The sequence below is a fragment of the Penicillium daleae genome, assembly GCF_028827525.1.
Source record: "Penicillium daleae strain IBT 16125 chromosome Unknown utg000006l_segment0_segment0, whole genome shotgun sequence".
Lineage (NCBI taxonomy): Eukaryota > Fungi > Ascomycota > Eurotiomycetes > Eurotiales > Aspergillaceae > Penicillium > Penicillium daleae.
In genome coordinates, this window is record NW_026623154.1 from 811,943 (window position 1) to 838,275 (window position 26,333).

The window sequence follows — 26,333 nt, forward strand, 5'->3', positions numbered from 1 at the left end:
CTTGTGGAAGAAGGGCTGTATCTGGGGGTTCCCGGAGGAGTCGGGGCGGTTGAGGTTGGCTTGAGGTTACTGAAGGAAGCGGAGCTGAAGACTTTCCAGTTTGAAAAATGCCAAATGCCAGTTGCGGTGCGTCTTTGGTTGCTGCCGTCCGCCGGGGTCGTCTTAGGTAAGCAGACCGGGGATTCTCGGACGCGGCGATGGATTGAGTATGTGCAAAGAAAATTGATGATCTGCCAAATTTAACAAGGAAAGTAAAGACAAGGAACCTCATAGAGTGGAATTGGAAGCTCCATATCTAGAGAACCCGTTCCGGACTCACGTTGATGAGTCTGAGGTGTTTCTCTTGGAACCCGATCGGCTTCTCTTGGTGAGGATCCACCCGATATCTAGACCTCTCGTTATCGCGTATACCGCCTATGCCGCCTTCCACCAGTGCGCTTCCATCATTTCTTCAACTTTCTTTCGATTCAAGACTTCGCCCTTTGGATTAAACACTTTATTTTCCCTTCTATTTGGTTGCTCAGCTGCTCCAGAGTGTAGCATTGCTGTTGCCTGATTCTTTTTTTTAGGACTGAGGACCTTGACCTTGCCCTGTGCCTTGATCGCCCCGCCATCATGGATACCTTACTGTAAGTCAGCTTTCTACTGTGCTTGGTACTTCCTGTACAGAGATATCATGCCATGGCTAGATAAGCAGCACATATATGCTTCTTGGATTCTCAGCCTGAAGGCCAAGCTCGCCAGAAAGTACATCGCCTCTCCCCTGGATTCATACCTGACGTCAGTACAGTACGGCAGAGATCGTGGCCAACTCGCCACAGTTTCGGCGGAAATCCTCAATCTTCGTCGATGCTATTCATGATTTACCGGAAAAGGCCGATCTGGCTCCAGCTCAGCTGTATAGCACGGAATCTGGCCGGCTTTTCCACTCAGGTCGCATCGTGATCATTACTGTGGGGTTGCCTGCCAGAGGAAAGACGTAGGTTCCACCCAATTTGCATATGACGGTACATGTGGTACGCTAACATTCTTGAATCATGACAGACACATGTCTGTGGCATTGGCTCGGTACCTTCGATGGTATGTCTCCTTGTTGGGAAGCTAGACAGCTTCCGTGCCTGAATACTTTTTGGTATCAAATTAACAATCGAGACAGGCTTGGAGTCAAAACTAGAATTTTCCATCTTGGCGACTATCGACGGGCTACTATCCCCTTTGGTGAAGACATGCCCGACGACTATTTCTTTGTGAATGGTGAGTGCCCTAGCCATACATGCCCCTGGAGTCGGCCCATACTTACGCAGCATACAGCATCGGCATCATCTGTTCTGCTTCGCCAGAAAATTGTACGAAAGTGCCGCGAGGACATTTACCGTTTCTTGAGTCACGAAAACGGTCAAATTGCAATCTATGATGCAGTGAATCCCTTGGCCTCGGGTCGGCGCTCCCTTGCCAAAGAGTTTGCAAAGCATGATATTGAGGTATGCCGGCCTAATGAGATTGAGAATGATCCCAGAAGCTGAGCATATGATTACATAGACACTCTTCATTGAGTCCTGGTGCGATGATGAGCGGATTATCGAGGAGAACGTTCGTCGAGTCAAGATCTCGTCCCCCGATGTAAGTGCTGCACAGCTAGATGGAGAGGATTCCGGACTGATTGTATCACTAGTATGTTTCATGGAGCCCAGAGGACGCTGTCAAGCATTATTTGACCCGTATCTCTTCGCGTATCCCCCAATTCCAGACCATGGAAGAGAAGGACCTGAACTACATCAAGGTTTGTTGCACTTGAGGTTCCATCGACCGCATATACTTACTTGTCACTAGATGATCAATGCCGGAGAGCGCCTCATTGTCAACAACTGTAGCTTCGGCTATCTCTCCAACCGCATCGTATTCTATCTGTTGAATCTCCACATCAAATCTAGACGAACCTACTTCGTGCGGGTAGGTCCTCCTCAGTCCTGAGATTGCTGGACCAAGACTGACTATTTTCTCTAGGCCGGTGTATCCAAAGATTCCGCATCATACAGGTCCGATTCTGGTCTATCGGAAAAGGGTGATGATTACGCCAGAAAAATGACCGACCGCCTGCTTGCTCACCGAGAGTCCGAGAAACAGGATATGATCGCCCGGGGTGACACGGGCTATGAATTACGACCACTGAAGGTATGGACGTCTACTAGACGTCGGACCGTGGAGACTGCAAAGTATCTCTACGACAAGGGTTACAAGGTTCGACAGCGGTCTCAAATGAGTCAACTCAACCCTGGTGTCTGCGAGAAGATGTCAGAAAGACGGATTCGCGCAGAGTGGCCGGATGAGGTCGCAAAGCATGAGCTCGATCCCTATCATCACCGGTATCCTCGAGCCGAGGTAGGGATTCTCAGATTGTTCATGTTTAAGCTTGGGCTGACATCGTAATAGTCTTATCATGATCTTGCAGTCCGTCTTGAGCCCGTGATTCTTGAGCTCGAGCGAGAGCAGAACGATTTGCTTATCATCGCCCACGAAAGCGTCCTGAGAGTCTTGTATGGCTATCTCATGGCTTGTAACGCCGCCGACATTCCGTTCTTGGAATTCCCGCGCGATGAGATTATTGAGGTACGAACAAGTCATTCTTCTGATTGTTTCGATGAATTATGCGAACTGAACTATATTAGATCATTCCCGAGAGCTACCAGAATGAAGCACGCAGAATCCATATTGCCGACCTGCCAGAAGAGATTATCCCCGGGTCGCCTGAAGATCTGAAGATCCCCGTGCCTCCCAGCGGATTTGTTACGCCAATTCAGGGCTTGGGCAGCCCACTAGACGGGGCTGGGACTCCTCAGAGCGGATTCAGGACCCCAAGCGGACTTCGCACTCCTCGTGAGCGGGAGAGAATCTCCCAACAACACGTCGAGGACGTTGTCTAAAGCCGATCTGAGAATCTTTGATGGTCTGACAAGGCGGGCCCTCATTTCTGAAAACTTCTTCGGCAGCAAATTGATTGCTTATATCATTATCCACGTTTGTACCACCCGCAAATATTATTAGCCTCCATGCAGCGTCGAGACAAATACAATGTTATCTCCCGGTTGAAGTTCGTATTTCTCCTCGCCCTCGAGTTCCCAATCCGCGTCGTTGATCAGGACAAGGATACCTGGCCGCCTGTACCTTGGTCAGTTTTCGGTGTAGTCGATAGTCTCAATGTCACATACACATTATCCTCCATGATGAACATCTCCTTCCGTTGGTCCTGCATGAGATTATCGACCAGGTAGGGAAGCAGATATGCGAGATTGGTCGGGCTGCCGTCATCCATGCAGGCGGATATTGAGACCTTGTGCTTTCGCTCATTGCCAAAGAGTAACTCAAGTCCGCCACTATAGTAATCGTGTTAGACTCTGCTAGATCAAGACGTTCGGAGAAATCGAGGGACGGTACGTGAACTCGACCGTGATGGGGATGGATGGGCCACCAGCCCCCTTTGCACCGTCAGACATGGCTGTAGAGAGTATAATGACAGATCCCTGGTGTTCGTAGGCCCTATGACACCGTCGCAAGCTCTCTTGACTGGACTGGTGAAAGGTGGAAGTTGATGATGGCGGTAGAGGGGGGCTGGGCAGAATGATCCTTATCGATAAGCCCGCTTCCACAATTATCTTTTGCGACAGCTCTTTTCTCCGTCACTGCAATCTCCAGCGCCGACACGACGGGGACGTCTGAGCGCGCACAAGTCCTTGCAAGCATGGCGTCTGTTGCGACTGACTATATCAGCGTGGGAGGGAACCGGCACCCGGGGGCTGCAGATTGGGATGTTCAGTCGGGCGTGCTCGCCTTTGGTGCGGACAATAATGTCGCCTTGTGGGAGCCTATGGTGTGTCCCACTGAGTGTTCTGGTTTTGCTTATATGATTGCTGCAGAGCTGACATATTTCTTAGGATGACTCTCACAGGGGCGTGTATGCCCTACTCGTGGGCCATTCCGACAAAGTCAGCGTCGTTAGATTTTACACCTGCCCCGCCTCAGGGACGAAGTTCCTCCTCACCGGCTCCGTCGATCGTACAATCAAAGTATGGAAACAGGAATATGGGAATTTGCGCAACTACAATCAAGTCGCGTCCCTTAAGGGGCATGATGGAACGGTGAACGCGATTGCCGTGGCGGATGGAACGGATATCGTTGCGACTGGAGCTGCAGATGGAACAGTACGGATCTGGAGAATCAGTGCGCAAGGCGAATTGAAGTGCGAATCAGTGGAGACAATCACTATGAAGCCTAGGTTCTTCCCGCTGACTTTGGCTTTGCGGGTTCTCGAGGGAGACAATGGCAAGCCTTTGGTGCTGGCTGTCGCAGGCACTACCACGAGTGTACAGATCTATGCAGCGGAATCGTCCGTCGACAAGCCGAATTTCCAACGTCGGGCCGTGCTTTCGGGTCACGAAGCTTGGGTTCGATCGCTTTCATTCACGCAAGACAAGCAAGGAAAGACCAATGATCTCTTGCTTGCCTCTGCTAGTCAAGACAAGTACATTCGCTTGTGGCGACTATGTCAGGGTGAAGCACTGGTCTCGGCCGAGGTCGATGAAGACGATCCTCTATTGGGTGGTATGGAGCCTACCCTCTCCAACAAGGCCCACGAGTTCGAAGCAGCTGGCTCAAAATACTCGATCACATTCGAAGCCCTTCTTTTCGGAAATGAAGATTGGATCTACACTACAGCATGGAACCCCGATCCGGCGCGATCACAGCTGCTGACTGCATCGGCCGATAACACTATCACAATTTGGGAACAAGATCCAGCATCCGGTGTCTGGATGTCAGGGGAGAGAATGGGAGAGATTAGCACGCAGAAGGGTTCGACTACTGCAACTGGCAGTGCCGGTGGTTTCTGGATCGGACTTTGGTCACCAGACGGCAAGCAAGTGGTCAGCCTTGGGCGCACGGGTAGTTGGAGAGTGTGGCAGTATGACTCTGAAGCCGATATTTGGGTTCAGAAGTTCGGCATCTCGGGCCATGTGCGGTCAGCCAACGGTGTGCAATGGGAGCCCAGCGGTGGCTATCTACTTTCCACCAGTGCTGACCAAACTACACGCCTTCATGCTCAATGGTTGCGTGATAACAAGCGCTCGTGGCATGAGTTTTCTCGCCCTCAGATTCACGGATACGATTTGAACTGTATTGACACTTTAGGGCCTGCACAGTTCGTGTCTGGTGCAGATGAGAAACTTCTTCGGGTCTTCAATGAACCCAAACAGATCGCAGAGCTGCTCGAGAAATTGACTGACTTCCGACAAGCGATTGAGGGAGACATGCCAGACACAGCTGAGATTCCAGTCTTGGGTCTTTCCAATAAAGCTCAAGGAAATGAAGCCCCCGTTGAAGAAACCGAGGGCTCCAGCGGTGCAGCACCATCGGCTCCTCCTGCTTCCTTGTCGACCGACTCCCCACCACTTGAAGACCAACTATCTCGATATACTCTGTGGCCCGAGCACGAGAAGCTCTACGGGCACGGATACGAAATTTCCGGCGTTGCCGTGAGCCACGACCGCACACTCATCGCCACTGCTTGCAAGGCCAGCTCCGTCGATCACGCAGTCATTCGTCTGTATGATACATCAGACTGGCACGAGATCAAGCCTTCTCTGACAGCACACTCCCTCACCATCACCGACCTATCATTCTCCGACGATGACAAATTCCTCCTTAGTGTGGGTCGAGACCGCCAATGGGCCGTCTTTGCTCGAAATGAACAGTACCCAACCACATTCACCAGCTGGTCCACAAACCCCAAGGGCCACTCTCGAATGATTCTGGGCGCTGCCTGGGCCCCAACCACCACCGAACGTATCTTCGCCACAGCCGGTCGTGACAAGTCCGTCAAGATCTGGCAAAAGACCGAAGATACATTTGCCTGCAAGACTACGATTACCTTGACATCTGCAGTGTCGGCGGTTGCATTCTTGCCCACCCCTTATAAAAACAACTTCATTCTGGCTGCAGGAGAAGATAGTGGCGTCATCTCTATCCACAGAATTGATATCGAGAACCTCGAGGCCCAACACATTGTTACTATTGATCCGCTGATTGCCCCTTCAAAGACAATCACTCAATTATCATGGAGACCTGTGCCTGTCGCCGATGTGGATAACAGGACTCGCTTCGAACTTGCTGTGGCGAGCGAAGATACGTCCACTCGCATATACGCTATCTCTAACATATTCCCATGATCTCAATGTATATAGACGGATAAAACGATTTGTTGTGCTGGATTGAACTATAAAGAAAGTCATCCAATCCCTGGACCACCAGTAAGAACGAAGCATCCTTACCCAACTAGTAGCCGCACATAGGCCACATGCTAGACACTTAGTTTTATGGGTGACCACATGCGAATCCGAGCTCTTCTATGTTTTTTGTTTCTAATTTTCTGCTCTCCATTGGCTATCTTGGCTCATCAGGATGGTTGAGCGCTGTCTAGTGCCTGTGGGTCGGGCTAGCCTAGAGCCTCCACCTGCCAAACCTGTCATATCGCTTTAGGTATTGCTATGTGATGGCTAGAGTTATTATAAAGAGCTTACTATCTATATTTTGATTATTCTTAAACTAAGTGTAGTCATGGCTAGATTGTCCTTGACCAGTTTAAGACTCCTACCCGGTAAGGTATAGATGGCCCATCGTGTATCTATATAGCGAGCAGGAACAGAAGACTGAATCGTTCGCTATCTCTACATCGTGAATAGAATTTGGAATGGTTGCGAGGGCATGATATTTTCCCGAAACAGAGAGAAACCATAAGTTGTTATATCTACGCTATTACAGAAATCGCGCATCTCTAGATAAAAGTACCTGGCAAAGCAAGACCAGGGGCCAAGAAGATTAAGCTGATGCTAAGCTAATATTAATCTCATGTTACAGTAGCACTATCCACTTCAGTGCTTTAGCAGTGGGCACAGCCGGGTGATCAAAAACCCTAGCGAACGGGTGCATCAACAGTCCGATATATGATATATCTGACCCAGGAGCGATGATATACCAATACTGACTCTACAAAGAGTATCTCGTAGTGTTTAGTTCAATTATGGGCCTATTTTTGATGATGAACCTATACCTTTCGGACCCTGGTCAGACCCCGATATGATTCCGAGATACCTTTGTCCTGAGGGGCCAAGGGAACATCTGAAAGCCTTTTTACTAGTTATGGTAAGTAGGATTGTATCTTATACTCACCTGCAGGGTGTACTGAACGTGAAGAGCTCTCTTCCATCCACTATATGGGCTACCTCTTCAGATGAAGACACCGTTGAGATTTGGTATGCAAACCAGCACTTTCAATCGAAGACCAGTAACTGTAAGATGGGTAAGTATTGGGGAGACGGTGAGGATCGCCAAGGTGACTGTACTTTTCCCTGCGCAGTTTCCGACAAGGCAACAACCAAGCCAAAGGACAAAAAAGTTGGTGCTTACTATGGCGTTGGCCGAAATCAAAATGAAGTTACGCTGCCTTCGATCAAGAAGGTCAACACCAAGGGGTCTTGTGGATTGCATATTCGCCAATATCAGGTTAATGAAGCTGCAAGCAACGGTTACTCGAACCCGAATCCTTACTACGCTTTGGAACTCACTTTGTATGACGTTGATCAGAAATTCATCGGCTACCAGTCTATGTCATTCCTCAAATCTGGGACAGTGAGCGTCCAGGGTCTGCTGAAGTTCCAGCTCCTTGCTACTAGTGGGAAGACGGACAGTGACCCTATCTCGCTGGCTTATGCAGGATCGAAATGGGAGACCGGGATCAATGGATATGGAAATCCCAGTGGCTTCGATGCTGGCTTCCGGGACGTTGATTGCTCTTTTGACTGCTCCAAAGGAACTTGAAGAATGCGGTTGGTCTGGTTTCTTTTTAGCTCGGTGTTCCGATATCGTATATTTTTGCCGCCTCCTATAAAGACTAGAATTTCAGATTCGGAATTTTCCACTTGGATAATTTGAAGGCCTTTCGTCTCTAAAGGAAGCCATCGCCAAAACTACTCAACTGACTTTATGTTAGTCTTACCAACCTAGAGTACAAGTTGCGACCCCTTGTGTCAATAGGACTCTGGCGAGTGTGTGGAGCTTTAACCAAAGCCCCAGAAAACAGCATTGCCCAGATATCAGTTTTTCAATCACATACATTCTTTCTCTCGACCTGAATACCAGAAGTGCTGGCAGCATATAGTCGAAGACAATTTCCATCAACTAAGCGTCTCTGGGTCGCATCTAAGTTACAACTTGATCTTTTTCACATCACCCAGCCTATCGGGCCCAAATAATTTGGCTTCAAGCCAATTGATCACACGGAATCCATTGTTTTTCGTGTTGAGAAACTCGTTCCCATGGTAGAGATATTTGATCCATCCACAGAGCCTGGATTGGTAACGAACTTGGCACGTAAAGCAGCATGGATATCTGCCCTGCTCCTATTCTTCCATGCAGGATACCCATCCTGACTAAGGGGAAAGAGCACCAAGTTTTCTGGTCGGCTCATAAAGTCTTCAACATTTGGAGGTGGAGTTGCGGTGATAATATCAAGTTCCTTGGCGATTTGGCGACAGTATGTAGTGAGCGGTAGGTCGTTGACGTCTTCTCCGAAGGGATTCTCAATCTCACTGCCGATGAAGAGGAGACCAATAATTATGTATGCGGCAACTAATATTTAAAAGGTTTCATCAGTGAGGCTCATTTTGTCTGAGTATCGACATTATCAATCAGACGGCAAACGGGCGTACCCATAGATGCAGGGATTGTAGTCCAATGCAAGAAGTTATATAACTGGAATGGGAGAAGCATCACATAGACCCACGAAATCTGCGATATAGCGATACTATAAGCCGCAGGTAGAGGCGTATCGAGCACTCGCTCCGTTCCAGTCAAGATCTCATTGAGCGAGGACAGCATAGCCACTGTGCGATTGTTTAAGCTCACAAGATCCCAGTGCACTTTTGCATTTCTTTGACTTACTAATTTGGCCCTGATACTGAGGCAAGGAGAGTGTGCCATTCTTGACGCACGACTCAACGTAGGCAGAGAGATGGACCAGGATCTCAAAAGGAAGATGCCCTAGTGGTTTCTTGGACCGCTTGATGAGCTTGCGGGGGTTAGACTTGGCGAACGAGAAACCAAGATACTCTCCCATGGATTTCCACGGCGTTTTTGAATGCGGCAATACAACACTATGGTCGTGCGCGTCGAAAGCAAACGTATCTAGATGGCCGATGAGACCTGCTAGGTCCTCGTAAGCGACATCAGGCTCAAATCGGAGCTTGTGTTTCAATGAGACTGCGAAGGCGAGAATGAGGTTCATGGCTGATCTATTGTAATAATGATTAGTGATCAATGCAGATGTGATTTGCTCCAGAAGGGTCCCTGGATATACAGCTTTCTCAGAAGATCCACCTTGCTATTCTCCTCTCCTTCTCGTTCGCCGATGTGTACCCAGATGATGCGGGCCAGATTACGCGAGGTCTGAATAAGCCCAGCCCAGTACTTGCGTCCATCTGCCCATCTATAGCATGTCAGGTACATCAAAATATCCCTTTTTGGGGAATCATATTCATACCTTTCGTACGCAGTCGACCCGCGGAAAGACAACGACAGACCCACAACGAAACCAAGCACGGTTAAAAGGATATTGTTAATACCAACTATTCCCCATCTCAATAAGTATGAGCTCACCCTAGGTCCATCATAAGCCAAACTTACGATTATGTTTGAAATGAGAAATGCAGGTAATGAGAGTGGCCCAGCCTCCAACAAGCAACAGCGGTAGAATCATCTGAGGCAGTACACTCCCTTGAACCCTCATTACCGTTGGCCATTTTGAATGCCTGGTCATATTCCGTGGTCCATGCTGGTGCCCCAGTTATTATATACTAATTTTCACCCCGGAGCAAAAGTCTGGAGGCTACATACGAAGTACCGTTCCAACTCGCTTCTGTCCTGAACCTGAAACTGCGATTCTCGTGAGTCCGCTAGATGGTCCATAAAGCTCGGTCGCCGGGAGAATGATTCGATGAAGTCGTGCTCCTTGGAGCGTGGAAACGATTGTGTCAAGCCTTCCTGACCTTCGCCATGCTCTACATCGACGGAAGTAGAGGCTGGGGCACCGCAGTCCGACATAATAGGCAAGAAAGAGCTAAGGAAATAGGGGGGAAAGAGAATAGGAAAAATTGAATAGCTCCCGAAGCATCACTGGCTGGATTTGCACGAGTCAGTAAGAGTAAGGATAAGAGGTGATAGAAAAGGTGGACCTGCCATTAATATTAACAAAGGAGGATATTAAAACTACGTCATTCACGTTTCCTTATCCCGATCTACAGACCCTGGTGACTGTGCGCTGAACGGGCTCAGCGTCCAAGTTGTGCATCAAGTTACTACGCCACTTGCCGTCTTAGGAAGCAGCTGCAGCCACGCCAAGGATAATTAGTATCAAAGTGAAGCTTCAAGGGTATCTGACTGGATTAGTAGAGGTGTCTGTCTTCGTAAGCACTTCTTTGGGTGGGATTCTATTGGGTCAAGTAGTTGTTATACTCCGATTCGAGCGGGGTGATCATCGACCCCCCGCCTGGCTTGTAGATCCTTTGCTCCTTTAGATAACAGTTCTACAAAGGAAATTAGGATGGCATTACTTCTGTATCGATCTATGACTGACCATTTAATTGTCTGCTAGTCATCATTTGAAGCAAGAGCCTTTTTCCATTATTGGTGCCAGCTCCTGCAGTTTTCCCAAGTCGATGCGTTTATGATTTTCGGTCCGTCGTTGTACAGCAGCAGGTAACTTGGCAATATGCTTCAACAAAACTTCCTCAGCGGCCTCCGAACCCCAGCATATGAGTGTATCGCTCTTGTTTGTGGGTGGAGTCGAATTTTGCGAATCTTCTAGTTGTTGTGAAAAACTGGGTTTCTCCTAATCATGTCCATCCGAGGGACTGTCCGGCGGATCCTCAGTCTCGCCAGTGCCTGGGTCATCTGGCAGGGGTAACTGTACAAATGTGAGCTTGTATTCCGATATTTAGACCAGGTTCTCCTACAACGGAGGAAGATATGACGGAATATATTCCCAAGATTTAATGCGAGTTTTCATGCTTTTGACTATCCAGGCTATCATCCGAGACAATGTATATTTTAGATCGATTATCGTACGCAGGAAACAAATACCGTATAATTCACCAGAATTATATGGCAGCATTGCCTACATATCGCTGCACCGGGACATTTCAAGATCCGGAAATTACTTGAGTAATATTCCCTATATAGAAAAAGTACCACCAAAATGCACTAGATGCATAAAAAAGCGCAAGCATCTCATCTAGGTTCGTGGAAGAACGTGTGAGGGGGGAGCTCACGAGGAATCTCTTCATCAGCAACATAGGTGACATCTACCACATCTTCTGCTGCGTCTTCGACAAGCGCTGGTGGCTTTGCGACTCAATATTCTCATTGGGGTGGCCAAGGCTGGACAGACCCTCAGGCTTGTGTGAGCCCGTACGCCTGCCAAGTCCAAAATCAGTACTATTCTCAGTGTCTTTAGGCTGTTGGAGATACTTGAAGTCGATATTTGACTTGGTTATCATAGCACGCTGGAAGCTTTTCTCATAACCATCTGAAGTTGCCAAAGGAAGAGAAACAGCACCTTCGAGGCCCCTTTGGAATTCAAGATCAAGGCCCAGAGATCATGTCCCAACGTGTTCCAATGTGTATTTCAGATTGCATATAGAGCCAATGCAATCGATCAGTTGAAATCAAAATAATCTTCTGATCAATCAAGCTCCAATCACTAGCTTGCGTTAGCTGGTCTTCAACATCAGAACCTGCTGCTAGCCCAAGATCGGCTCTGAATTTTGCGCACAACAAAGATGACTTTCATCCATAAATATTCAATTCAGAACTCAAATGCACGCCGAGACTAAGTATTGATTTAGGTGGCCGTAAAAGAAGTGGGCAATTGCCAATGTCATCGTGGACCAAAACATTTGTCGATCTTGTTTGATGCAGGTGGTCGGGCCGGATTATCCCTCCTTCCGAGCTGTCGTTGACCTTTGGGGAAGCTCTCCTCCGCTGAAACCTTTTTGAACTCCCAACCCAATCTCAAGCTCTTGAATCTTCCCATTGTCGACCCAATCTCCACACGCAATGGCCGACTACGAGCGCCGGAACAATGGCCACCGGGGCGGTGGTGGAGGCGGACGCAAGCGCCGTTATCGAGGTGAGCAACCCTCCGGAAGGGCTCTTTTTTACGCGCTGCTGACCATGGCTATTTCCAGACGATGAGGACTATGATCGCCGCCCTCAGCGACGGAGATATGAGGAGCCTCTGTTTGTGCAAGTCCGTCGGCAGCTTCTGACTATTGCGGAATCGGTAGGATCACCTTCCTTCACAATCTCCAGGCGCGTTGTAGTGCTACATCCATTCGGGACTGGTTACTGATGCTGGAACTCATTACGTAGGCTGCTCGCAGAGTCGAGGATGATGTTGTGGGGATCGCGAAAACTGTGGCTGAAAACTACGAGGATGAGGAGCTCCGCGACACCTTGATCAACATTTCCCTTGACCTGTACGAAACCCTGCCCTTGACTGCCACCAACACAACATCGATGCGCCTACTGACACATCCATTCCGTATAGCGTCCTGGAACAACCGATGAAAATCCCCTTCGTTGCTGCGACAGCCCTTTTTACGTATAACAGCAAGCCTGAGCTGGGAACGGAACTTTTGAACAAGGCGGCTGGGGCTTTGCAGAAATACATTGATTCTGGATCATGGCGCGAGGTCAAGCTTCTCGTCCGCTTCCTGGGATGTTTACAGCCACTGTTCGAGGGTGAGGGTATCTTTACGCTCTTGGAGGAGCTCTTTGCTCGCGCGGTCGATCTTCAGACCGCATCCTCGGAGGACGTAAGTCTACTAGCCTCTTGGAACCTAACGATCATGTTCGTACTGACGCGTTTTGCTGGTATAGTTGCTCGGCTTGGAGCTTGTCAAAATCATCCTCTTCACCATTCCCTACGTAATGGCATCCCCCGCCACTGGTTTCGAATCTCAAGCTTCCGCACTTCTCGAGAAGACCGACATCATTGCCTCTACCCCCACGCCCTGGTGGACTTGGTAAACACCTTCAGTCCCGAAGAGAATGAATCCGCGGCCGGTCCCAGTTTGATCAGTGTTCTCCAGAGTCAGCTTCAAGGTGAATCCAGCAAAGGATGGGAGTTGAAGTGCCTGCCTCGTCCATGGAAGGATGCACGGGAACCAGAGGGTGACGAGCCAAAGCCTTTCGAGGTCGTGGCCAAGGTCGCTTTCCCGCAGATCACCGTCCCGAACCCGGTGCCGTATGGCTCCCGAGCTCTCTTCCCAGAGGTCTACCTCTCGGTCTATGCCGGACAGGAGGTCGATACCGTGCCTCCCGTTTCGGACATCGCCACCTCTCTCATGAGAGATGCATTGGTGGATACCCTCAACCTTCTTGACTTCAACCGTGTCGCTACGGCTAAGTACCTTATCGACGTGGATTGCTATTACACCCGTAACACCTTCGTCAAGCGTGCTACACCATTTGACCGCATGCGTGAGATGGCGGGTGATAACACATCGTGGAAGCCCGAGGATGTTGCGGTAGATGCCGTTTTCTCACAGTTGTTCCAACTTCCTACGCCGGAACACAAGCTTGTATACTATCACTCTGTTCTGACTGAGTGCTGCAAGATCGCCCCTGCAGCTATTGCGCCAAGCTTGGGCCGTGCTATTCGGTTCCTGTACAACAACCTGGAGACCATGGACTTGGAGCTGAGCAACCGGTTCCTGGATTGGTTTGCTCATCATTTGAGTAATTTTGGTTTCACCTGGAAGTGGAGCGAGTGGTAAGTGATCGACTCAGCCAGGGGATGCAGGACGCAGCGATCGGTAATGGCAAAATGCTGACAATGTGACAACTAGGGTCGATAACCTCGAGCTTCCTCCCATTCATCCTAGGATGGCATTCATTAATGGAGCACTGGACAAGGAAATCCGACTGAGCTTCGCACAGCGTATTAAGGGTACTCTGCCCGAGCCTTACTTGCCTTTGATCACAGAAAGCAAGGAGAAGGATACACCCGAGTTCAAATATTCCTCCGAAGGTACGCTTGAAGACAAATGTCACCGTGCGCCTTGTGGTTTTCCTAATCCACTAACAATTAATTATCAACAGCAACCCCGTATTCCAAGGAAGGACAAGAGCTCATGCAGCTCATTCGCAAGAAGGCCAACGACGATGAGCTCCAGCCCAACATTGCCGCCATCGAGGAGCAAGCGCAGGGCCTGGGTGTGGAAGACCCCAAGGTTCCCTCTACAGACGCCCTCGTTACTTCCATCTGCTTCGTGGGCTCCAAGTCTCTATCACACGTTCTGTCCTGCATCGAGCGCAACAAGGACCGCCTGCTTGCCATTGGCGCGGCCTCTGAGAAGGCCCGCTTGCAAATAATCACCTCAGTCATGGAGTACTGGGCTGACCAGCCGGGCATTGCCATCAACATTGTCGACAAGCTGCTCAACTACACTATTATCAGCCCTCTTTCTGTGCTGGAGTGGGCCCTCACTGAGCACATTGCCGCTGGCGCCATCCTCTCCAAATCCCACATCTACGAGATGATCTCCGCCACCGTTGGCAAGGTCACAACCCGTATGCGCCAGATTGTCGCTGCTCGTGTCCAGAAGGGTCTGTACGAGCCACAGCTCAGCGTTCTCGAGGAGACTCTGTCCCGTGAACGCGTCGAGATGAAAAATCTCTTCAAGTTCATCGAGGATTCTGTCGTCTCCGTCGCCTCCGGCAGCAATGACGAGCTCATGGAGCGTGGGGATGGGTCTGGTGATATGCCCGAAGATGCCATTCTCCGCCAATGGGGCCGCCGCTGGCTGCGTGTCTTCCGCCGAAAGGCTGCTGTGGAGGACGCCTTTATCTCCGATGCGCTAATCAATGCCACCCCGGTGGGCACTCACGCCCCGACGCGTGAGGATCCCGCGGATACCGCGGCTGACGGAGACATTCACATTGCCGATGCAGATGAGCAATGAAATAATGGACTCGGAGACCTGCGGTAATTCGCAATTCATGACTAGATCGAATGGACGTTTTAAGCAACGAAGTTAGCACTCACTGATCTTGCGCCTTTTCACGTTTTCTTTTTCCACTTCGCTTCGATCTCTGTGTTTTGCATAGTCTTCGTTGTCTTCTTGTCCGATTGCCCTCTGGTCCATGACATACCACGGGTGGCCCTGGATCTGTACACTACCAAATTCAAATCGAAACTCGAGTCTTTGCGTGCTGCCGCAAAGAAATAATATTAAGATTTAGTCAAAAAGCAAAGAAACATAAAAACATCTCTTAATTTAAATTCGACCTCTGTTGCGTAGGCTTGTACAACTGAACTGGAACTAGCTGAAGTATTCCTCCTAGTTTACACTTCAACTTCGACTAGCCCGTACGATCCATCCTCGGACACCCAACCAGCCTTTCCTCCTAAATTTTACAATATGAACCTGAAAAAGTATGATTGGAATTCTTTTAGGACCATTTGTACTATGACGACCCTTTTCTGGAGCTCCATGACTCATGGGGTGTATGAATACCTCCATGTCAACCCGACATCAAATCCGTGGAATCGAAAGACCCCGTCTGAGACTCATTCAAGATTGTGATACAACGAGAGCTGGATTTGGATACTCCCCATCTAGCTGGATAGAATACAAAAATACAGGATTAGACAAAGGGAATGAGTATGACAAAAGATATCAAATAGGAAACACCAACACAAAAGAAATGGATATCACAAATCACAAAACAAGAAAACAACCCACAACGTCGAAAACAGAAACACAATGACACAAAAGTCCAGAATCTAAATCAAGGCCCCTCGTAACATCGTATACATGATGATGTAACAGAGATAAGAAAGACCCGAAAAAAAAGCGCAAACCCGCAGAACCCCAATATACTCCATAGCCCATCGCTATGACCCAAAAGCCTCAACGAGCCAACCTCAACCTTATTAGATGAAAATATTCACCATATTCCCTTCATATTACGTATACACCCCTCTTCTCCCTCACTACTCGATCCCCCATTCGGACTCGCACCCGCATACATCCCCATTCCATCTTCATACACGCGTCTATCTTCCTCAGACTCCATAGAGGACATTCTCCCCGCAACGCCGCGGATAGGCCCATGTCCATGCCCATGCCCGTGCGCACGGCTAAGACCGTGTCCGTGGGTACTCGTCGTGGCAATTCGCCGATCTTTACCACGACCTTTGATGCCCTTGTTGCTGTTTTTGTATAGTTCGGCGAAGTACTCCCATAGTTCGCGGTCTGCGGGGTTCATGGGGCCTGCGTCGCCCATTTGTGCGAAGCGGAGGGTTAGATCGCGGAGGGTTGTGGAGTGGAATTTTTTTTGGTGGGACTATATTGTGAAGAGTTGTGTAAGTTGCTGGCTGGTTTTTTGGTTGTAGCTGTAGTTGTGGAGGAGGAAAGGGAAAAGGGGAGAGGAGCTTGGCTTACCTTGAGGTTACCCAGTTGTGTAAAATTCTTTCCGCAGGCATCGAGGAGACAGGTAAATGGTTTTGCTTGGAGGTGGGTGATTTGATGGGCGCGAACGTTGCCCCGCTGTGCAAAGCGCTTGTGGCAGATTTCGCATTTGAAGGGCTTCTCCCCCGTGTGCCGTCGTTGATGGGTCTAGATCGAGGGTTGGGTGAGCTAGTTTGTTCTCACATAGAGACAAGGGGGGTCATAGCCTCTTGTCTTGAGTGGAATCGTCACTGCATCTGCTTACCTTGAGGTTTCCTAACTGGGAGAATCGCTGCCCGCATGAGGGCTCCTTGCAGATCTGTATACTCGTTAGCGAATGATACCCTTCTGCTTCTCTCTAAAAGAACATCCCAAGCTCCTTATTTAGGAAACGATATGCATCCTCTTTCTCGGGGTCCAAGGGATGTATTGCTGGTACATATACTTACAAAAGGCTTCTCCCCCGAATGCGCCCGATTATGAATATCCAGATGCGTCTTTTGCGCAAAGCTCTTCCCGCAGTTCGGCAACGTGCAAGTATACTTGCGCTTCTTGCCAGACCGTGACAGTTGTCCCTCATTAGTGAGCAAGCTGCGAGGCGGTGACATCGGATAGCCAGCGTAGCTTGGATATCCCGGTGGTGCCAGCTGCTGCAGTGGTGGCAGGGACTGCTGCATGGGTACCGGTGATGTCGAGGTTCCGGGCTTGGACTGGATTGCTTTCATCAGGACGTCGACTTCGGTTGAAAATTCGGCTTCTTTGCCTTGCTTCTTTGAGGCTGGATCGCCTCCTGTTGAGGAGGGTTGATTGTTCGCTGGGCTATAGTCGACGGTCCGCGTGGTGAGTGGGTTGATGGCGTTCTTTGCAGGCCTTATTTCTGGCAGTGATTGCAGTGGGGGTGGTTGGGGCTGGTGATGCTGTTGTTGTGAATGGTGCTGCTGTGATTGATGTTGCTGCTGGTGATGGTGGGCGTGGTGATGAGCATGTTGAGGCTGGTGGTTGTCTGATGACAAGCGTACTGGCGAGCCCAGCGATGGTTGGGTGTTCATGAAGTATTGGTAAGGATGCGAGGGTTGACTCAAGGCCCCCGAGCCAAAGCTATATGCGGCCGATGTGGGTGTTGGTTGGAAGGGCAGCGTGTACGGGGCCGAAGTTGGGTGGGAATAGTAGGAGTATAGAGGCGAGTCCACTGCACGACGATGTGGGAATGAGCCCACACCATGGCCAGGGAACTCATAGGCAACCGGTTCGGCAGTCTCCATAATAATGAGTGGGACAGATAGAAGACAGATGAATAGCAGAAGAAAACAGATCAGGGGGGGGTTAGAAGAGGGTAGTTGGTTGGGATACCCCGAAAGTGAAACCCGGACTGGCAGCCTGACAGCCCCAAGCCACGTACTCGGGAGGGCTTATGTTGTTGTTCTTGTATTTTGCTTTTGCTTTTGCTTTTGCTTCGTGCCTGTCTGCTGGGATAGGATCCGAAGATCTCAGTTCTTTTTCGAAACAAGGTTGATTTAGGTTATGTCCGAAGAAGAAGGAAATCCAGGTGTCTGAGGGGGAGAGATGTATAGAAATAGACAACTCGGCCGGGGCAAATGCACGACGCCGATGGTCCTGGGCGCAGACTCAATACTGGGATATCCTGACAGTTGATGATATTCAGGGTATGGCTGACAGATGAGATATATAGAAAGATATATCCAATGTGGAGGCTGTTTGGAAGTCTCGCAGAGCCAAGATGCAACGATCCAGGGGGGGGGGGGGGTGGTCACCGATCGATCTATATAGGATCTCCCACGGAACGAGGCAGACGTTTTTGACAAGAGAATAAGTAAGTGAATGCGAACGAGTAATTTCGGAAGGGGCGCAGATTCCACGACTATTCCCACGGGCTGCAGGTGGGCTGAAGAAAAAAGAGACAGTCCACTCGATGGGTCGGCCCAGCATAAGCCAGAAAGTCCGAGGAACTAGTGGTGATCACCCGCGTCGTCCGCCGTCAAAAAAGTAGTCAAAATCAAGAAGTCCAAGCTCAGGTTCATTCGTCCCGGTTGAACGGTTGAGTGGAGGAGAGGCGCTTGTGGACTCGAGTAGACTGAGTCGAGAAAGGATCTGTCTTTGTATACAGTATCACGTTCGCCCGGAAAGGGGAGCAGTTCGAGGCCCCGACGTGCAGTGGCGATCTCACCGGGGAAAGAAAAAGATACTCCAGAAATAATAATAATAATAATAATAATAATAATAATAATAATAATAATAATAATAAGAGAATAACGATATAGGAGAGACTCTTTAGTGGAAAGAAAGGAAAAGAGAGAAACGAGGATGATCAGCAGTAGGGAACAGGTACACAGTCCCAAGCGCTGGTCAGCAAGTGGTAAAGATGTACCAAGTACCCTGGATATGGAGATGGTAAGAAATGAAATCATCAGAATAATTCAATCAAAATAATAATAGTATAGTAATAATTTATTATAATCCTATTAGAATACACATCAACATGAGGCGACCTGAAAAAAAAGGACTCCACTGGCCAGACGCATCATTTCGGACAGGAAGATCCTGCTGTATCACGAGAAAGGAGAAATATTCTGATCTAGTTTTCTAATTGTTTCTGTTCGTTCCCGCACAAATCAAACGGATTAGTGATAGCAATTTGGTGTCGGTCAATTTCTATTATCATGCCCAATCCTTTTCCATTAGCAGTTCATTGCTCTGATTCGAAGAACCTGCTGGACGGGACGGGAGGGGGGCCAGATGGCGAGAATCACGGTGAGCCCCCAGTCGAATTCAATCGCAGCCGCGACTGGCGAGGATTTTAGCTAATTTCGTGGCCTATTTGGGTTTAGTTCAGTAGGTAAATATTAAAATCCCCCCCCAAAATCACAACTGGACGACTAAAAAGTCCTTACTAAACTAAATCCAGGACTTGGGGGCGTGACTGTCAACCATCGACCACTGACGGTCACTCAGCGACATGGTGGCCCACCTTGACCTTTCCAAATTCCCAATTCCCACTCTCGCGATAGCTCTCTTTGTCGGTGGTGGAGTAGTCTTGGATCTTCTGGGTTCATGATGACTGTTCTCGACTTTGAGGATGTACAGATTACCCTATGCAGCACATCATCTATACTCTTCCCCGCGATATTTTCTCTTTCCATTCCTTTTTCCTCTTTCTTTCTAATAACCCTTTGTTCGATCTTCCATTCACAGAACTAAAATCATTCAGCAGAATGGAAGAAAAATAATAATAAAAAAAAAAGCAATCACTCAAACTGCATTGCCCTCGAGGGCGGGCCGGGCCTTCGAGCTTTCAATGTGGACGGGGATCTGCACTCGACAGAAGTCGACAGGTCAACCCAGCTTCAAGTCAGCCTCTCTCTCCCTAAACTGGACTGGTGAGGAAGAGAGAGAGACCCCTTTATCTGCATCTTGATTCGTCTGGAGCCACTCCCAGGTCCTCTTAGTCCCCTTAGTCCCCATATTCCCGATTTCTGCCCCAGGGGGGGGGGGGGCCTCGACTGGGGAGGGGGCGCTTCGTTTCCTTTGGCATCTCACTGGTCAACTATATCCAGAACAATCCACCTAATACGTACTTTCTTCACATCATTATTATGTTTTATTCAATGACACTCCATTCTTCATCCTATGGTCCCCCTCCTCCACCTCCACCTCCACCACCCGGATCAAGCCCGGAGCAGGGATACATTTGCCCTCTAGCCCTCGGTGGCTGGTAAGCTGGGAATTGTACTGGACCAACGAACAATAATAATCCACATTTGCAGCTTACCCTGGACTATCCTGTGATTGGACTACGGACCGGCTGCACCCACCCGATAGTCGCCAATAGCGTCCGATCCCCGCCCTCAGCAGCAGCTCCAGTTTGAGTAAAGCCCCAGCGAATATCCTGGTTAGCCGCCCATGGCCCTGGAAAATTCCTTTTGCTGACCCTCCCGATCGGTTTCAGCTTCCCAGATTGGGGCCTTTTTGCCCAGATCTGGGCCGATCTCCTGGGATTCTGGCTCGGGCTGGTATGCTACTCCAGTGACCACGGACCACGGAGATGGAGATGCAATAGTCGTCGTATGGACACACAGCTACAGTCCTACTACTCGCTGGTCGCTGGTCTGGTCTGTTGCCTTCTCGGGGCGTCTGGGTTTCACACTGGTTTGCTGGTCGCGGGTTGCTCCGTGCGTGGACTAAATACGGAGGATGGTACATCCAGACCCATTAGTCGTACTCTGTACAGTGTAGTACTTTGTACCCAGGTTCCAGACAGATTGAGAGTAGACTGCTCACGTCTATGATTCTCCTTCTCCTCGGGACTACAAGACTATGAGTCTATGACAGGCTTCAACACATCCTTATCCATGCAGAACAATGGAGTACTCCGTAATCTAGTAACTACATACCGCATGATCTCCCCGAAATGACAGGCCACGTCTCCGGCAAGATTTGTATTTGTCATTTTTCCTCATCGACGGTACAGGCCCGAACCTGCATGTCTACAACTACATATTGATGCATCAGGGAGGCGTCCAGTTCTTGCTGGTTCCTGCAGGGGGAGATCGGGGGATGGGGCGAGTTTGCTCACGAACTCTTGCCAATAATGGGGGTGGCTCTCGGCGGGTGAGAGCGCGCGTGCGTAGAGTCCGATCGAGTAGTGGAGAATCCTGGTCGAGATAGGTATACGGTCGTTGTTTAAGGGGGGTGCATATAATAATATGTACATGCATACGAACTAGATACTACTGTGACAAAGGGGAATGGAACTTGGTGAATGTGCAAACTGTACGGAGTACAGTAGGAGTAGGGTTCTACGTAGTTACCCACGTACTATAGCTCTGACTTGGTAGGAATTCAGAGCGTTTCGCAGAATAATCAAATTTAATAATACCCATTTACCGATCACAAAACGGTTAGAGCTATGTAGATATTCGACAGCTCCAGCTCCAGCTCCAGAACAAGTTAGTCCAACTCAATTATTACGCTCTTTTTGCTTGTCTCGTCTAGCTCGGGCAGATCACCACCCGGACTCGAAACCAACGTCCCAGACATCCTCCTAGAGTCCTAGACAAACAAAAGTACAGTACTCTGTCCTCCGTAAATAGTCAATGGTTTAGTCCAGACAGTCCATAGCACGTCGAAAACCCACAAGCCTGTTTCCCGACACAACCAGGCAGCCGCTAACTGTGGCCCAAGTATCCTAGCGCTCCGAGCTGTCGGTACCGTCCCGTTGGTAGAGAGGAAGCTGATCAAACAATATTAATCTCTCAAGCACGTTGAGCTAGCTCCTTAGCTTAAGAGGGATGAGTTAATTAGGTATTAGGTAGCAAACTAACGTAGAAGTAGAAGTAGGTAAGCAGTAGTTCGCTGGTTCGCAGGTTATATTGGAGACTCGGAGAGTACGGGACTGTCCGGTAGTCACCCTGGTGATGATTAGTTATGTACTTGATTCCTTAACAGTGACATTATTAGACAAGTGTACATCTACAATACTGTACATATTCATGTCAGTGTCAGGGACCCCCCTACTCCGTGTATGTACATATATCCAACCCTATACCATTCCCCCTGTACACTCAAAACCTTTCCATCTACAGTGTTATAAGGTACTATACTACAATATATACCCAAATTGATATGATAGATAAGTTATACCAAACCCCAACAAACCACACCCTAAAACAAGTCTCCACTCCATTGCTCCCCCATTGCCAATGCACATCACTGATCGTCCTCCAGGGTTCGGATCAACGACTCGCGGAGTCGACAGGTCGTGTCTGTCCCACTCCACCACGGCACCACCACTCTCGCGGCTCTGTGGCGATTCAGACGGGGCGGCGGCACTGGCCAGTGCTGTCTACTGTAGCTGGGTCCCCTGTCCCAGGCTGTCGGGCCAGCGGGCTTGGTGATTAATTTAGTTTTTGTTGATCGTTTTTATTTTTGATTTTGATTTTCTCTTGGGTTTGTCTAGTATGTAGCTCCTGTACCTAGTTGAGTCCCGAGTCCCGATTAACCAGTAAGTACACAGTACAGCAGTGACTCGGGGAACTACGGAGTCCAGTACGGAGGACTGGCCAGTGATGAGTGATTTTGTATGAAGAGCGTGTCGAAAGTCCTGCCTTGATTTTTCCACCCTTCCGCCCTGCTTGTGCAACTTGCCTAGAGGGGACGTGGTCATTTGGTCATGCGCCCCGGTCCATGCTGGTTTACCTGAATGGGTCTTTTCGGTGGAGAGTTGGTCTGGGTTGTTTGGGTGTTTTGGCGTAGTCGGACGAGGGGTTGATGGGTTAGACGGATAGTATATTCTTTCCAGCTGAGGCAGTGGTTGGTTGGAACTGGACGAGACCCCGTGGAGACGATGTGATGATGTGATGACGCCGGGCCGGCCCAAGTAGTCTACTCAGGAGGGAGACTCTTTACCAAACACAATTACAATTACTGGGTCTCTACGCTCCAAGACAAAGGAATAGACACTGTGCATGTGCATTATCCAAGAACAAGGCACCAGAAGGCTGATCCAACAAAGATATCAAAAGGAGAAAAGCACTCAAGAAGAGAATCAACAAACACGAGTAACATAAAAGACACCGTCAAATTCAAGCCCCAACCTGGCTACGAAGGAATCCAAGCAAGTAAAGTCATATTGCGCCGTGGCTGAGCCGATCCCTTTTACCGTCCTGTGTACGTCGAGTATCTGTGGCGAAAGAGAAAAGATCAGCGGATCAGTAGGCTGCCAGAATAGAGTACCAGAGCAACGAAAAAAAATGATCGATCGCGGATAGAAGAGAAAAACAACGCTGGAGGGGCTGGATCGCACTTGCCCAGCGACGCCCCGAGAGACGATCGTTGACCCGACAGTCTGGGATAGGGGACAACGGGGAACAGAAGAAGAGTGGAGAGGGAGAGAATAAGGGTGACAGAGGAAATCAAACTAAAGAGCGATTGCTTACCTCCAGATCCGTGCACGCATGTCTCCACTGCCAGTAGCAAAGAGGTTGCCGGTCGGGGCGGGGGCCACCGAGATGACTATCCGCGGAGAATTAGAAACCAAAATGATCGACGAGCACGACATCGCTAGATGTCGCTAGACGAGAATCCAAGAATGATAAGATAGTAGGATAAGCCCAAGGGGGAAACGATGACAAGTGACAGATATGACAGCACACTATCGATCCCCCCCCCCCCGGCTAAAATCCCAAACTATCGGACGATAGACTCACCGGAGTTCTTGTGGCCCTGCAGCATCATCTGCGCATTACCAGTAACTGGATCCCAGAACTGGACCCCACGGTCCTTCGAGCCACTCATGACCCACTGGCCATCGGGCGTCAGGCACACGCTAAGCACAAAGTCCTATAGTACGCAGTAGTCAGTACCCAGCCAATGTCGACGAGTGGAGCCCCCAGACGGTTGCCCTGTGGCGCGGCCGTTCCATGGGAGAGGGGAGATCATGGGTGGCATGGGACGGGATGAAGGGTGATGAACGAATTGAGTCGATCGGAGAGAGAGAGAGAGAATCATGGGGGAGAATTCATACCTTGTGGCCCTCGAAAGTGCGAATACACTTGCCGCCCTTGACGCCGCTGTGAGGGTGCATGCCCCGCGGGACAGTAAGCTCCCACAACTTGATGGTCTTGTCCAGACTACCGCTGACCAGGTCGCGACCGTTGGGCGCAAAGGCAACCGAGTACACGCTGTCCTTGTGGCCGTCCGGGTTCTCCAGACGCTCCACCAGATAGCCAGTGGTGGTATCCCACACGCGCACACTCTTGTCCAGAGAACCGGCAGCCACGTAGTGACCGTCGGGGGACATAGCCACCGTGGTGACGCCATCTTCGATGCTCAGGGTGTAAACAAGCTTGCCATCCAGGATATCCCACAGACGGACAGTCTTGTCACCACTGCCCGAGGCAATATAGCGACCGTTACCGGCAAAGTCCAGCGAGTAGATATCCTGCTCGTGGCCGCTGAAGATATGCTTGATGGTGCGTGCAGCAATATCCCAAACCTATGAAAACATTGGAAGTTTTGTCAGCTATTGATTCTCCCTTTTTAGAAAATAGTGAATTGCCTCGTCCCTCTTTCGCCTAATACCGATAGCTATCGGGTGTTCGGGCTCAACAGGGATATCACGGAGTCCGAGGATAGCTTACCCGAATCTGCTTGTCCTCTGCACCGGTGGCCAGGTACTTGCCATCCGGGCTGAAACAAACGCTACGGATGTAGAGATCACCATCCTTGTCAACATTCTCATCCTGCAGCGTCGCCACATTCTGACCAGTGGTCACATCGAAGATCTGCGCCGAGCGGTTGCAGCCCGTCGCTAGGTACTTGCCATCACGGCTGAACCGAACACAACAGACCACGCTGTCATGGTTGAGATGGTGCACCAGCTCAACGTCCAGCACACGCTGAACCTCCGGGTTGAACACGGCATACCAATCGGAGCCCTCACGCTTTTGCGACGCGGGGAGATCCGCGGGGTCCCAGTTGGCGAGCATGTTACCCGGGCGATCAGCGCGCACAAGGGACTGGTTCGGGGGCGTGGGACGGGGGATTTGAGGCGAGGCGCGAGGATCCGGGTACGCGATCTGGGTCTGCTGGGGAGTAGCCGGACCTGGGGCGGTGCGACGACCCTTACCCGGGCCAGGGGATGCAGTAGGAGGAGGGGGAGGTCCATAGCCTGTAAAAGATGCGACCCCCAAAAACAGGAGGGGTCGAATACGTTAGCCAGCCTGAAAACCGATCTCCACTCGTGCAAACATACCGTTCACAGCAGCACCAGGCTGATATCCTCCAGGGAAGCTCTGCGGGGGCTGCGGCGCACCAGGCTGGGGAGCCGAGGCAGGCTGCTGAAGGGTATGCTGGGAAGGCTGCTGATCCTGGGAGGGGGGGAGGGGCAAGACCGGGACCACTACCTCCTTGGTTGGTCATGATTCCACCAAACAAGTTGCTGGGGCCGTGACCCAATGATGGTGGTTGCGCCTGAGGACCGGTGTGCGGCGCGGCCGCGATGTGCGAAGAGACAGGTTGCACACCGCGCTGCTCGAGTTCGTGTCGCAACATTCGGATTTCAGCCTCGTAGCTGTACAGTGGGAGGAGAATGTTAGTCGCAGGAGATTATGTAAATCGCGAAAGAGCCTCCCATCCCATTACACCATTACAGCGCTTCTTGTGATTTGCGCCAGGGTCGCAGGGGGTGCATAAGGGATTGTAGTGGGAAAGGGAATCGTTCTAGACAAAATCTAGATTCATAGGGGGAGGAAAACGCACTCTGCCTTCATCTTGATCTGAGTCTGCTCCAGCTGGTATACCTTCTGGCGGATCATCTCCATCTCCTGGAGCTGTCCGGTTACTGCGTGATCTGTCAGTTAGAAACGTTTCAGCGAAGTTTCGCGACCCATAGGAGAGAGCGCTTCAGCCATTGATGGACTGGGCGACACTTGGAAACGGTAGGAAAGGAGGAGAAAGCCAAATAAGTGTAGACAAGGAGCTAAGTGGACTGTTATGCGAGAGCAAGGTATAGGGAACATACACTGATGTTCATATTCACCGGTGCTCCGAGACTGGCTCTCAAACTCCTGGCGCAGCTGGTCGAGCAACTCCGTCAGGCGGGAGTTGGGGGCGGGCACCATGCCGCGGTGGGCGTTGTACATGGCTAAATTGACGGAATCGAGGTAACGGTATCACGTCCAAGAGACGAGGTTACTATAAAACCGATCTCTAGAAAAGGGATATCCGAATCAGCGACAGCTCGCGACGATAGAT

At 50.0% G+C, this 26,333-nt stretch overlaps 8 protein-coding genes across 8 annotated transcripts; 4 read left to right on the forward strand and 4 right to left on the reverse strand.

Moving 5' to 3' along the window:
* Nucleotides 1-615: 615 nt before the first annotated feature.
* N7458_006063 (bifunctional fructose-2,6-bisphosphate 2-phosphatase/6-phosphofructo-2-kinase) lies at nt 616-2,921 on the forward strand (the record flags this gene model as incomplete). The annotated part of the gene is made up of 11 exons (XM_056909445.1): nt 616-629; nt 791-979; nt 1,045-1,080; nt 1,157-1,254; nt 1,312-1,481; nt 1,540-1,620; nt 1,673-1,780; nt 1,831-1,950; nt 2,005-2,379; nt 2,431-2,607; nt 2,667-2,921. 11 exons carry the CDS (start codon nt 616-618, stop codon nt 2,919-2,921), a joined length of 1,623 nt encoding a protein of 540 aa, XP_056765149.1.
* Nucleotides 2,922-3,038: 117 nt separating this feature from the next.
* N7458_006064 (ubiquitin-related modifier 1) lies at nt 3,039-3,491 on the reverse strand (the record flags this gene model as incomplete). The annotated part of the gene is made up of 3 exons (XM_056909446.1): nt 3,039-3,156; nt 3,207-3,371; nt 3,433-3,491. The coding sequence occupies 3 exons, from the start codon at nt 3,489-3,491 to the stop codon at nt 3,039-3,041; spliced, it is 342 nt and encodes a 113-aa protein (XP_056765150.1).
* A 245-nt stretch (nt 3,492-3,736) lies between these two features.
* On the forward strand, nt 3,737-6,218 carry N7458_006065 (Elongator subunit ELP2; the record flags this gene model as incomplete). Its single annotated transcript, XM_056909447.1, has 2 exons — nt 3,737-3,865; nt 3,930-6,218. 2 exons carry the CDS (start codon nt 3,737-3,739, stop codon nt 6,216-6,218), a joined length of 2,418 nt encoding a protein of 805 aa, XP_056765151.1.
* Nucleotides 6,219-7,344: 1,126 nt separating this feature from the next.
* N7458_006066 (uncharacterized protein) lies at nt 7,345-7,866 on the forward strand (the record flags this gene model as incomplete). The annotated part of the gene is made up of 2 exons (XM_056909448.1): nt 7,345-7,348; nt 7,406-7,866. 2 exons carry the CDS (start codon nt 7,345-7,347, stop codon nt 7,864-7,866), a joined length of 465 nt encoding a protein of 154 aa, XP_056765152.1.
* Nucleotides 7,867-8,320: 454 nt separating this feature from the next.
* N7458_006067 (bestrophin family protein) lies at nt 8,321-10,146 on the reverse strand (the record flags this gene model as incomplete). The annotated part of the gene is made up of 7 exons (XM_056909449.1): nt 8,321-8,676; nt 8,757-8,930; nt 8,989-9,338; nt 9,404-9,532; nt 9,587-9,671; nt 9,730-9,877; nt 9,940-10,146. The coding sequence occupies 7 exons, from the start codon at nt 10,144-10,146 to the stop codon at nt 8,321-8,323; spliced, it is 1,449 nt and encodes a 482-aa protein (XP_056765153.1).
* A 2,013-nt stretch (nt 10,147-12,159) lies between these two features.
* Nucleotides 12,160-15,071, forward strand: N7458_006068 (NCBP1 family protein; the record flags this gene model as incomplete). The annotated part of the gene is made up of 8 exons (XM_056909450.1): nt 12,160-12,232; nt 12,291-12,385; nt 12,475-12,581; nt 12,653-12,920; nt 12,985-13,130; nt 13,178-13,879; nt 13,956-14,137; nt 14,209-15,071. 8 exons carry the CDS (start codon nt 12,160-12,162, stop codon nt 15,069-15,071), a joined length of 2,436 nt encoding a protein of 811 aa, XP_056765154.1.
* Nucleotides 15,072-16,089: 1,018 nt separating this feature from the next.
* N7458_006069 (C2H2-type zinc finger protein) lies at nt 16,090-17,824 on the reverse strand (the record flags this gene model as incomplete). Its single annotated transcript, XM_056909451.1, has 4 exons — nt 16,090-16,458; nt 16,557-16,730; nt 16,828-16,881; nt 17,012-17,824. Coding segments are annotated over 4 exons (1,410 nt in total), but the record flags the coding sequence as incomplete, so codon positions are not given.
* Nucleotides 17,825-23,511: 5,687 nt separating this feature from the next.
* rcoA (uncharacterized protein) lies at nt 23,512-26,221 on the reverse strand (the record flags this gene model as incomplete). Its single annotated transcript, XM_056909452.1, has 8 exons — nt 23,512-23,591; nt 23,786-23,918; nt 24,103-24,573; nt 24,719-25,248; nt 25,333-25,479; nt 25,532-25,650; nt 25,839-25,920; nt 26,101-26,221. 8 exons carry the CDS (start codon nt 26,219-26,221, stop codon nt 23,512-23,514), a joined length of 1,683 nt encoding a protein of 560 aa, XP_056765156.1.
* Nucleotides 26,222-26,333: the final 112 nt, after the last annotated feature.